Raw genomic sequence first — 12,732 nt, forward strand, 5'->3', positions numbered from 1 at the left:
CTCGAGAGACACACCCTAACTAATCATCATACAATTCAGTATGTGCTGAGTTCCACAAGAGAGGTATAAGTATAATCTTATGGGGCTTTAAAGGAGGCAAAAAGCCTATCTGGTTTGGAGAATGAGGTTTCTTTTGGTCTGATACAAAGTATAAGAAGGTTTGGAACATGTGAAAACAGTGGAGCAAGATGTTCTAAATGGAGAGAAGCTCAGATTGTAGTATATGAAGGAATACAGTGAGAAAGAAGTAAGATAGGGGTCAGATCATAAAGACTTCGAATGTTGGGCCAAGGAGCATCTCTAGGCAAACAGGAGCCATTTCTGCTTTGAACAGGGGAGAGAGTCACCAAATGTGTACTGTGGGGAAGATTAATCTGGTTGTGTGTGCAGGATAAATGGGCGTCACTTTTGAGATTCTAATCCTGACTTTGCTACTGAATAGCTGTGTAGGCAAGTCACATATCCCCTCTAATCACAATTTCCTTATCTGTCAAAGGGGGTCAATAGTAATATTTAACTCATAACGTGTCTCAGAGGATTAAATGAAATACATTTGAGAATACCCTACATAGTACCCGACAGATAAAAAAGGACGCAAAAGTGCCTTGGAAACTAACGTGTTCCTTAAATCTGTATTATGTGAAAATTTGTTTATTTCTGTAGACAAAAAGCCTATCAATATCTTTTTCATACATAAACATTAAGGATCCCCTTTTTCTATTCTTTCTTAACCTGGTCAACTCTGATTTATTTTTCCACAAGTTCAAAAACTCATCTCCCCTTTATGAAACCTCTGCATTGATAGTGTGAAAGAGTTCTTGGCCCAGTTTTATGTTCCTGTAACACTTTGTAGGGACTTTTGTTATAGCATACCTCTTTTATATTGTGAATTTTAAAAGTATTTTTCTAATATAAGTATTTTATTTAGTAGCAAGTTTGATCTTCACACTTTGGTGCACATGAGAATTGCCTGGAGGGCTTATTAAAGTACAGAGTTTCTGAGGAAAAGGAAGTCCCTATTTACTTGGACTTGGATTAAGTAGAGATCTAAGAAGGTAGAGAGATGAATGGAAAGATCAGTTTTTAAATTCTTTCACTTCCTCATTTAAATTCTTCATAACTATGTCTTATCCTCACCTCCAGTGACACCAGTACCAATGCCAAGTAATAAATGATCCTTATACTTAGCAAGTGAATTTTCCATTAAATAGAAAGTTTGTGCAAAAAAACAAAACAAAACAAAAAAAAACAACCCACAGAATTTCTGATTCAGTAGGTTTATGTGGGGACTGAAAATTTTTATTTCTAGCACATTCCTAGATAATGTTGATGTTGCTGGTCTGGGGACCTCACACTGAGTACCACTGGTCTCCAGAGATGAACTGTGATTTCCTCAAGGGCTAAGACCATATCTTATTCATTTCTATCTCCTTAGTGTTTATGTCTGGTACTTAGTAGGTGCTCAGTAAATGCTGAGTGACTCTGGTTGTACATTGAATGTACTCTAATTTCAGGTGGCCATTAAGCAGATGAACCTTCAGCAGCAGCCGAAGAAAGAGCTGATTATTAATGAGATCCTGGTCATGAGGGAAAACAAGAACCCAAATATTGTGAACTACTTGGACAGGTATGGAGTGGTAGTCCTGTCAGAGAGATAGGGCCTTTGGGATGGATGGATGGTGGAGCTCTTAGGGGAGAAGGCAACACTAGCACTCAGAACTGCCTCCATTTAAGATTCGTCTATGATGCTTGGCTCTCTGCCAATGACCCTGCATGTTGGTGGACACCTCTGATTGCTGTACAGTCTTCTGGGTTAGGCTGAACCCTACCACCCTGTAGCTTCTCACAGCTGGTCTTGATACTGTTTGTTCTACCCCAGGGAACACCTTTAGCCCATCTGCCTGAGTCAAACATGTAGGTCTTTAAATCATTCTGCATCTCAAATCTTTCCTTATCCTGCTTACCCTGCTGAATAACTTCTAGTTTGTCTGCATTCTCTTAAAATGTGGCATTCAGTAGTTTCGTTTGAGATTTCACCAGTATGGAGACATTGGGACCTCTCCTTTGTTCTAAACTCTGCAGAACTTGATTTGATTTTTTTTTTTTTAAGAGTTCTGTTTCATTGTTGACCCCTGGTAAGTTTGTAGTCAATTCAAATCTCTGATCCTTGTTTGTTGGAAGATTTTTAATCACAGTCTCGTGTTCAGTGCTTGTGATTGGTCTGGTTTTTTTTTGTTTTTTTTTTTTAGTTATTAAGCTTTTAATACATGCTTAGCACCAAGAAAAATGCAATGAGATAGAAGGAAGCATATGGTACACATTCTCCAGTACTTTGAAATCTACTGAACTATACAAGATGGTACATAATTGAGTGCTGAATTTTGCAGATCAAACTAAGAATTCTGCATGTAGTTTAAAAATGACACGACCCTCACAACTCCTGTGGCAGAGAAGTAAAGTATCCATCATGTCATGAAAGATCATAAAATTGGTCACTGATTTCATTGTATCAGATGGAGACTTTAAAATGTGTGACATAAAGAGCAGAATAACATGAATCAGTAATAAACATGCCTGTAGATTTTCGGCTTCCGTTAAACATAATCGGACAAGGGAAGCTGCTTTAAGGCTAAATAATATTCTCTTTTTGCTTCCTCTTCTGCCGCTGGATTATTCTTAGCCCTCTGGTCTATTGTGATTCGCCAAGAATTCTCTTGTACTGCTACTATTGCTCATTAATCCATGTTTGGAATCCCTTCATCCTCTTCTCGATTTCTCCTTTCTTGCCTTTTTGCCTCATTTCATTATTTGCCAACGTAGTAAAACAGCTTCATTAAGATGAAGACACTTAGAGGGACTAATTTAACTTTCTGCCTATGATGGCCACTGACTAAGTCACTTGCCACTTAAGGGAAAACCCAAGTTTTGTCTTTAAGCTGACTGAAAATAGCCACTGAATTCCTGGCCTTGAGATTCTTTTCCTATTCACTTGCTCATGATTTTTCCTTTTTTTTTTAAATCAGTCATCAATTTTATACACATCAGTGTATACATGTCAATCCCAATCGCCCAATACAGCACACCACCATCCCCACCCCACCGCGGTTTTCCCCCCTTGGTGTCCATACGTTTGTTCTCGACATCTGTGTCTCAACCTCTGCCCTGCAAACCGGTTCGTCTGTACCATTTTTCTAGGTTCCACATACATGCGTTAATATACAATATTTGTTTTTCTCTTTCTGACTTACTTCACTCTGTATGACAGTCTCTAGATCCATCCACATCTCAACAAATGACTCAATTTTGTTCCTTTTTATGGCTGAGTAATATTCCATTGTATATATGTACCACAACTTCTTTATCCATTCATCTGTCGATGGGCATTTAGGTTGCTTCCATGACCTGGCTGTTGTAAATAGTGCTGCAGTGAACATTGGGGTGCATGTGTCTTTTTGAATTACGGTTTTCTCTGGGTATATGCCCAGTAGTGGGATTGCTAGATCATATGGTAATTCTATTTTTAGTTTTTTAAGGAACCTCCATATTGTTCTCCATAGTGGCTGTATCAATTTACATTCCCACCAACAGTGCAAGAGGGTTCCCTTTTCTCCACACCCTCTCCAGCATTTGTTGTTTGTAGATTTTCTGATGATGCCCATTCTAACCGGTGTGAGGTGATACCTCATTGTAGTTTTGATTTGCATTGCTCTAATAATTAGTGATGTTGAGCATCTTTTCATGTGCTTCTTGGCCATCTTTATGTCTTCTTTGGAGAAATGTCTATTTAGGTCTTCTGCCCATTTTTGGATTGGGTTGTTTGTTTCTTTAATATTGAGCTGAATGAGCTGTTTATATATTTTGGAGATTAATCCTTTTTCCGTTGATTCATTTGCAAATATTTTCTCCCATTCTGAGGGTTGTCTTTTCGTCTTGTTTATGGTTTCCTTTGCTGTGCAAAAGCTTTGAAGTTTCATTAGGTCCCATTTGTTTATTTTTGTTTTTATTTCCATTACTCTAGGAGGTGGATCAAAAAAGATCTTGCTGTGATTTATGTCAAAGAGTGTTCTTCCTATGTTTTCCTCTAAGAGTTTTATAGTGTCCGGTCTTACATTTAGTTCTTGAATCCATTTTGAGTTTATTTTTGTGTATGGTGTTAGGGAGTATTCTAATTTCATTCTTTTACATGTAGCTGTCCAGTTTTCCCAGCACCACTTATTGAAGAGACTGTCTTTTCTCCATTGTATATCTTTGCCTCCTTTGTCATAGATTAGTTGACCATAGGTGCGTGGGTTTATCTCTGGGCTTTCTATCTTGTTCCATTGATCTGTGTTTCTGTTTTTGTGCCAGTACCATATTGTCTTGATTACTGTAGCTTTGTAGGATAGTCTGAAGTAGGGAGTCTGATTCCTCCAGCTCCGTTTTTTTCCCTCAAGACTGCTTTGGCTATTCGGGGTCTTTTGTGTCTCCATACAAATTTTAAGATGATTTGTTCTAGTTCCGTAAAAACTGCTGTTGGTAATTTGATAGGGATTGCATTGAATCTGTAGATTGCTTTGGGTAGTATAGTCATTTTCACAATATTGATTCTTCCAATCCAAGAACATGGTATATCTCTCCATCTGTTGGTATCATCTTTAATTTCTTTCATCAGTGTCTTATAGATTTCTGCATACAGGTCTTTTGTCTCCCTAGGTAGGTTTATTCCTAGGTATTTTATTCTTTTTGTTGCAATGGTAAATGGGAGTGTTTCCATAATTTCCCTTTCAGATTTTTCATCATTAGTGTATAGGAATGCAAGAGATTTCTGTGCATTAATTTTGTATCCTGCAACTTTACCAAGTTCATTGATTAGCTCTAGTAGTTTTCTGGTGGCATTTTTAGGATTCTCCATGTATAGTATCATGTCATCTGCAAACAGTGACAGTTTTACTTCTTCTTTTCCAATTTGTATTCCTTTTATTTCTTTTTCTTCTCTGATTGCCATGGCTAGGACTTCCAAAACTATGTTGAATAATAGTGGTGAGAGTGGACATCCTTGTCTTGTTCCTGATCTTAGAGGAAATGCTTTCAGTTTTTCACCATTGAGAATGATGTTTGCTGTGGGTTTGTCGTATATGGCCTTTATTATGTTGAGGTAGGTTCCCTCTATGCCCACTTTCTGGAGAGTTTTTATCATAAACTGGTGTTGAATTTTGTCAAAAGCCTTTTCTGCATCTATTGAGATGATCATATGGTTTTTATTCTTCAATTTGTTAATATGGTGTATCACATTGATTTGCGTATATTGACGAATCCTTGCATCCCTGGGGTAAATCCCACTTGATCGTGGTGTATGATCCTTTTAATGTGTTGTTGGATTCTGTTTGCTAGTATTTTGTTGAGGATTTTTGCATCTGTATTCATCAGCGATATTGGTCTGTAATTTTCTTTCTTTGAAGTATCTTTGTCTGGTTTTGGTATCAGGGTGATGGTGGCCTCATAGAATGAGTTTGGGAGTGTTCCTTCCTCTGCAATTTTTTGGAAGGGTTTGAGAAAGATGGGTGTTAGCTCTTCTCTAAATGTTTGATAGAATTCGCCTGTGAAGCCATCTGGTCCTGGGCTTTTGTTTGTTGGAAAATTTTTAATCACATTTTCAATTTCAGTGCTTGTAATTGGTCTGTTTATATTTTCTATTTTTCCTGGTTCAGTCTTGGAAGGTTGTGCTTTTCTAACAATTTGTCCATTTCTTCCAGGTTGTCCATTTTATTGGCATACAATTGCTTGTAGTAACTTCTCATGATCCTTTGTATTTCTGCAGTGTCAGTTGTTACTTCTCCTTTTTCATTTCTAATTCTGTTGATTTGAGTCTTCTCCCTTTTTTTCTTGTTGAGTCTGGCTAATGGATTATCGATTTTGTTTATTTTCTCAAAGAACCAGCTTTTAGTTTTATTGATCTTTGCTATTGTTTCCTTCATTTCTTTTTCATTTATTTCTGATCTCATCTTTATGATTTCTTTCCTTCTGCTAAGTTTGGGGTTTTTTTGTTCTTCTTTCTCTAACTGCTTTAGGTGTAAGGTTAGGTTGTTTATTTGAGATGTTTCTTGTTTCTTGAGGTAGGATTGTATTGCTATAAACTTCCCTCTTAGGGGCTTCCCTGGTGGCGCAGTGGTTGAGAATCTGCCTGCCAATGCAGGGGACATGGGTTCGAGCCCTGGTGTGGGAAGATCCCACATGCCGCAGAGCAACTAGGCCCGTGAGCCACAATTACTGGGCCTGCGCGTCTGGAGCCTGTGCTCCGCAACAAGAGAGGCCGCGATAATGAGAGGCCCGTGCACCGCGATGAAGAGTGGCCCCACTTGCTGCAACTAGAGAACGCTCTCGCACAGAAACGAAGACCCAACACAGCCATAAATAAATAAATAAATAAATAAACCCAAAGTTTAAAAAAAAAAACCAAAAAACTTCCCTCTTAGAACTGCTTTTGCTGCATCCCCTAGGTTTTGGGTCATCGTGTTTTCATTGTCATTTGTTTCTAGGTATTTTTTGATTTCCTCTTTGATTTCTTCAGTGATCTCTTGGTTATTTAGTAGTGTATTGTTTAGCCTCCATGTGCTTGTATTTTTTACAGATTTTTTTCTGTAATTGATACCTAGTCTCATAGTGTTGTGGTCAGAAAAGATACTTGATAAGATTTCAATTTTCTTAAATTTACCAAGGCTTGATTTGTGACCCAAGATATGATCTATCCTGAAGAATGTTCCATGAGCACTTGAGAAGAGCGTGTATTCTGTTCTTTTGGATGGACTGTCCTATAAATATCAATTAAGTCCATCTTGTTTAATGTATCATTAAAACTTGTGTTTCCTTATTTATTTTCATTTTGGATGATCTGTCCATTGGTGAAAGTGGGGTGTTAAAGTCCCCTACTATGACTGTCAATTTCCCCTTTTATGGCTGTTAGCATTTGCCTTATATATTGAGGTTGGGTGCATAAATATTTACAATTGCTGTGTCTTCTTCTTGGATTGATCCCTTGATCATTATGTAGTGTCCTTCTTTGTCTCTTGTAATAGTCTTCATCTTAAAGTCTATTTTGTCTGCTATGAGAATTGCTACTCCAGCTTTCTGTTGATTTCCATTTGCATGGAATATTTTTTCCCATCCCCTCACTTTCAGTCTGTATGTGTCCCTAGGTCTGAAGTGGGTCTCTTGTAGACATCATATGTATGGGTCTTGTTATTGTATCCATTCAGCCAGCCTATGTCTTTTGGTTGGAGCATTAATCCATTTACATTTAAGGTAATTATCGATATGTATGTTCCTCTTACCATTTTAATTGTTTTGGGTTTGTTATTATAGGTCTTTTCCTTCTCTTGGTTTTCCTGCCTAGAGAAGTTCCTTTAGCATTTGTTGTAAAGCTGGTTTGGTGGTGCTGAATTCTCTTAGATTTTACTTGTCTGCAAAGGTTTTAATTTCTCCGTCGAATCTGAATGAGATCCTTGCTGGTTAGAGTAATCTTGGTTGTACCTTTTTCCCTTTCATCACTTTAAATATGTCCTGCCACTCCCTTCTGGCTTGCAGAGTTTCTGCTGAAAGATCAACTGTTAACCTTATGGGGATTCCCTTGTGTGTTATTTGTTGTTTTTCCCTTGCTGCTTTTAATTTGTTTTCTTTCAATATTTAATATTTGATAGTTTGATTAATATGTGTCTTGGCGTGTTTCTCCTTGGATTTATCCTGTATGGGACTCTCTGTGCTTCCTGGACGTGATTAACTATTTCCTTTCCCATATTAGGGAAGTTTTCAACTATAATATCTTCAAATATTTTCTCCGTCCCTTTCTTTTTCTCTTCTTCTTCTGGGACCCCTATAATTCGAATGTTGGTGCATTTAATGTTGTCCCAGAGGTCTCTGAGACTGTCCTCAATTCTTTTCATTCTTTTTTCTTTATTCTGCTTTGTGATAGTTATTTCCACTATTTTATCTTCCAGGTCACTTATCCGTTCTTCTGCCTCAGTTATTCTGCTATTGATTCCTTCTAGAGAATTTTTAATTTCATTTATTGTGTTGTTCATCATTGTTTGTTTGCTCTTTAGTTCTTCTAGGTCCTTGTTAAACGTTTCTTGTATTTTCTCCATTCTATTTCCAAGATTTTGGATCATTTTTACTATCATTACTCTGAATTCTTTTTCAGGTAGACTGCCTATTTCCTCTTCATTTGTTTGGTCTGGTGGGTTTTTACCTTGCTCCTTCAACTGCTGTGTGTTTCTCTGTCTTCTCATTTTGCTTAACTTACTGTGTTTGGGGGTCTTCTTTTCGCAGGCTGCAGGTTGGTAGTTCCCATTGTTTTTGGTGTCTGCCCCCAGTGGGTATGGTTGGTTTAGTGGGTTGTGTAGGCTTCCTGGTTGAAGAGACTGGTGCCTGTGTTCTGGTGGATGAGGCTGGATCTTGTCTTTATGGTGGGCAGGACTGCGTCTGGTGGTGTGTTTTGGGGTGTCTGTGACCTTATTATGATTTTAGGCAGCCTCTCTGCTAATGGGTAGGGTTGTGTACCTGTCTTGCTAGTTGTTTGGCATAGGGTGTCCAGCACTGTAGCTTGCTGGTCGTTGAGTGGAGCTGTTAGCCTTGAGATGGAGATCTCTGGGAGAGCTTTCGCCGTTTGTTTTTACGTGGAGCTGGGAAGTCTCTGGTGGACCAGTGTCCTGAACTCAGCTCTTCCACCTCGGAGGCACAGGCCTGGCACCTGGCCGGAGCACCAAGACCCTGTCAGCCACACAGCTCAGAAGAAAAGGGAGGAAAAAAAGACAGAAAGAAAGAAAGAAAAAAATAAAATAAAGTTATTAAAATAAAACATTTAAAAAAAGTATTAAAAATAAAAAAATTAAAAAGTAGTAAAAGAAAGAAAGAAAGAAGAGAGCAACCAAACCAAAAAACAAATCCACCAATGATTATAAGCGGTAAAAACTATACTAAAACAAAACAAAACAAAAAAACGGACAGACAGAACCCTAGGACAAATGGTAAAAGCAAAGCTATACAGACAAAATCACACAAAGAAGCATACACATACACACTCACAAAAAGAGAAAAAGGAAAAAAAAATGTATGTATATATAAAAAAAAAAGAAGAGGAAGGGAGCAACCAAATTAATAAACAAATCTACCAATGATAATGAACTCTAAATACAAACTAAGATAAACATGAGACCAGACACAAATTAGATGTAGAAAGCAAACCCCAAGTCTACGGTTGCTCCCAAAGTCCACTGCCTCAATTTTGGGATGATTCGTTGTCTATTCAGGTATTCCAGAGACGCAGGGTACATCAAGCTGATTGTGGAGATTTAATCTGCTGCTCTTGAGGCTGCTGGGAGAAATTTTGCTTTCTCTTCTTTGTTTGCACAGCTCCCGGGTTCAGCTTTGGATTTGGCCCCGCCTCTGCATGTAGGTCACCTGAGGGTATCTGTTCCCACCCAGACAGGACAGGGATAAAGTAGCAGCTGATTAGGGGGCTCTGGCTCACTCAGGCTGGGGCGTTGGGAGGGAGTGGTATGGAATGCGGGGCGAGCCTGTGGTGGCAGAGGCCAGTGTGACGTTGCCGCAGTGGCCAGTGTGACGTTGCCACAGCCTGAGGCACGCCGTATGTTCTCCCAGGGAAGTTGTCCCTGGATCACGCCACCCTGGCAGTGGTGGGCTGTATAGGCTCCCGGGAGGGGAGGTGTGGATAGTGACCTGTGCTTGCACACAGGCTTTTTGGTGGCTGCAGCAGCAGCCTTAGCATTTCATGCCCGTGTTTGGTGTCTGCACTGATAACCGTGGCTCGCACCCGTCTCTGGAGTTCATTTATGCGGTGCTCTGAATCCCTTCTCCTCGAGCACCCGGAAACAATGGTCTCTTGCCTGTTAGGCAGGTCCAGACTTTTTCCTGGACTCCCTCCTGGCCAGCTGTGGTGCACTAGCCCCTTCAGGCTGTGTTCACGCAGCCAACCCCATTCCTCTCCCTGGGATCTGACCCCCGAAGCCCGAGCCTCAGCTCCCAGCCCCAACCCGTCCTGGCGGGTGAGCAGACAAGCCTCTCGGGCTGGTGAGTGCTGGTTGGCACTGATCCTCTGTGCAGGAATCTCTCCTCTTTGCCCTCTGCACCCTTGTTGCTGCGCTCTCCTCTGTGGCTCCGGAGCTTCTCCCCTCCCCCCCCCCATCTCCGCCAGTGAAGGGGCTTCCTAGTGTGTGGAAACTACCTCCTTCACAGCTCCCTCCCAGAGGTGCAGGTCCCATCCCTATTCTTTCGTCTCTGTTTTTTCTTTTTTCTTTTGCCTACCCAGGTACGTGGGGGTTTCTTGCCTTTTGGGAAGTCTGGGGTCTTCTGCCAGCATTCTGTAGGTGTTCTGTAGGAGTTGTTCCACATGTAGATGTATTTCTAATGTATTTGTGGGGAGGAGGGTGATCTCCATGTCTTACTCCTCCACCATCTTGAAGGTCTCTCCTAGGTGACGTTTTTGTTTATCACATAATAGAGCTGAGTGATCCAGTCCCTGAGTGAGTGAGACTATCAGTTTTAACTCCTGTCAGCCCCATAATCTCTCTAGGGATACAGTACTAATTGGGAACCCTTGGCTTCCAGAAGCAGCTTTGGTTCTGCAGCCTTTACTGAATTTATTCCATTCTTAGAATCAGAGACATTCAAAATGGAGATCATTGTCAGCATAATGGCTATGTGTATAAAACTCTACAGCTTTTCAAGGGCTCTTATAGTCAATACTTCATTTTGCATTTACAGTTATCTTTTATTTTACTCATTGAATTATTCAGTAAATATTGACATCTACTGTGCCACACTTTCTGGGAATGGCATCTTGAACAAGACCCAGTATGGGTCTCATGGATCTCAAATCTAATAGAATTCTAAAGGAGGTTTAGTGACTTTCCCTAATATTGGTAAGATGGACTCCAAATCCCATCTTTGTCAAATGTTTGGATGCTCTCTGCTTTCATGCAGAGAGGTGTGGGAATCATGCCTAATTTTAGGAAGTACTACTTTGTGTTGTGATGAAATAATTTTATATCTTCAGCCTAGTGATTGTAGTTCTGTCTTTTGGGACTTCACAGAACAGTGTGCTTTGTTTTCCCCAGGCGAATCCTTAAGAGATGTCAAGTTAGTGACTCTGTCCCACAGATTCTGCTTTTCCTTAGAAAAAAGAACCCTAGACTCTTCCAGAACTGAGGGAAATGCACAGTCACTCTGGTATATGCTTGTCCTTTGAAAGCCACTGCTATGGTCCAGTGTACTCTATTCCTTCTTACCCTTTATCTTTACTCCTACAGTTACCTCGTGGGAGATGAGCTATGGGTTGTCATGGAATATTTGGCTGGAGGTTCTTTGACAGACGTGGTAACAGAAACCTGCATGGATGAAGGCCAGATTGCAGCTGTGTGTCGTGAGGTAAGGCAAGTGGCCAACCAGACTTGAGCAGGACATGGCCTCCATATCCATATATCTCAAAGTTCTGCATCTGATGGAATCTCAGCCTGGGCACTGTAGAGGTGGGAGAAATTAGTTGTACTCTCTCCCATCATCCTCTTTTTATACCTGTTTTTAAAGATTACTATATTCTGAAAGTTAGAAAGTTCCAAAATATATATATATACACACATATGTGTGTATATGCATAATCACGCATAATTTCAACCTCTTAAAAATAATTGCATGAACACTTATTTTCCTTTACCTCTTTTATATGGGTATATATTTTAATCATATTTTTATTCTGCTTTCCTACTTTATTCACATGCTATGAAGGAAATAAAGTAGAGTAAAAAGATAGTGACAGAGGAGGTACTATTTCAGACAGAGTAGTCAGGGAAGGTTTTGCCATAGATTTGAGTAAAGATCTGAATAGTATGAAAGAGTAAGCCAAGCAAAAATCTAGGGTAAAATACTTCCAGGCAAAAGAAATAGGAAACAAAACTTAAATAGGTATTCTCCTCTCTCCTCATTGCTACTATATGTCTCAAGTCTGTAAAATGCTTGTATAAGAAAGGAAAAGAAATACCTCTGCAAGGCCTCCATGAAAAGCAGTGTCCTCAGGGGATAGCCACATTTTCGTTAGAGCAAGAAGATGAGGGGAGTATTAGAAGAAGTTGAGCATATTGGGTGCTTTGCTGATAAGAGACTGGAACTTTCTGATAGCCTAATAATAGAAAAGTTTGGGAATGAGGGAGAGTAGAAGATTTAAGTGATTAAAAGATTAGGTTCAGAGTTTTATGGGGATCAGTATGCTTGGGTTTTGATGATGCAAGATTTGGAGGCATAGCGATGTAGTTTTATATTAATATTAGGAAAGATAAAGTCATGTGAAATCAATACTGTCCTAGAAAATATGATCACCTTTTCATTAAAAACCCTGGGATCTAGAACACATACACACATAGGTTAATGGAATTAACACAGGCCTGGGATTCTTAGGAGATCTGATTTCTTTTCTTTGCTGTACCACTAAGGCAGTGTTTCTCAACTTTTGTTTCATTATCTTCCCTCCCCCACCCAGAAGCCTTTTAAGACATGTTTGCCTAATCACATTCCCTTCATGAAATTTGATACCATAGATAAACTGTATATCTGTTTATATACTGGGGACCTTTGGAAAACCACAACCATTGTAATATCTAAGATGTTTTTCAGTCTCCCCAGGGACTGACTTTCACTGGTTGAGATACATGCAAATGTATGCTTGGGGAAATCAATAAGCCTCAAGTG

General features: G+C 39.6%; 1 protein-coding gene across 4 annotated transcripts in view; it reads left to right on the forward strand.

Annotated features, from left to right (window-relative positions):
- The window catches only part of PAK1 (p21 (RAC1) activated kinase 1), a 155,416-nt gene that overhangs the window by 130,337 nt on the left and 12,347 nt on the right, over positions 1–12,732 (forward strand). For all 4 annotated transcript variants that reach the window (XM_061204106.1, XM_061204109.1, XM_061204107.1 and 1 more), the window contains exons 10-11: positions 1,515–1,627; positions 11,301–11,418. In XM_061204106.1, coding sequence (XP_061060089.1) covers positions 1,515–1,627; positions 11,301–11,418 — 231 coding nt within the window. The remainder of the gene's footprint in view (positions 1–1,514; positions 1,628–11,300; positions 11,419–12,732) is intronic.

The sequence above is a fragment of the Eubalaena glacialis genome, chromosome 10 (genome assembly GCF_028564815.1).
Source record: "Eubalaena glacialis isolate mEubGla1 chromosome 10, mEubGla1.1.hap2.+ XY, whole genome shotgun sequence".
Lineage (NCBI taxonomy): Eukaryota > Metazoa > Chordata > Mammalia > Artiodactyla > Balaenidae > Eubalaena > Eubalaena glacialis.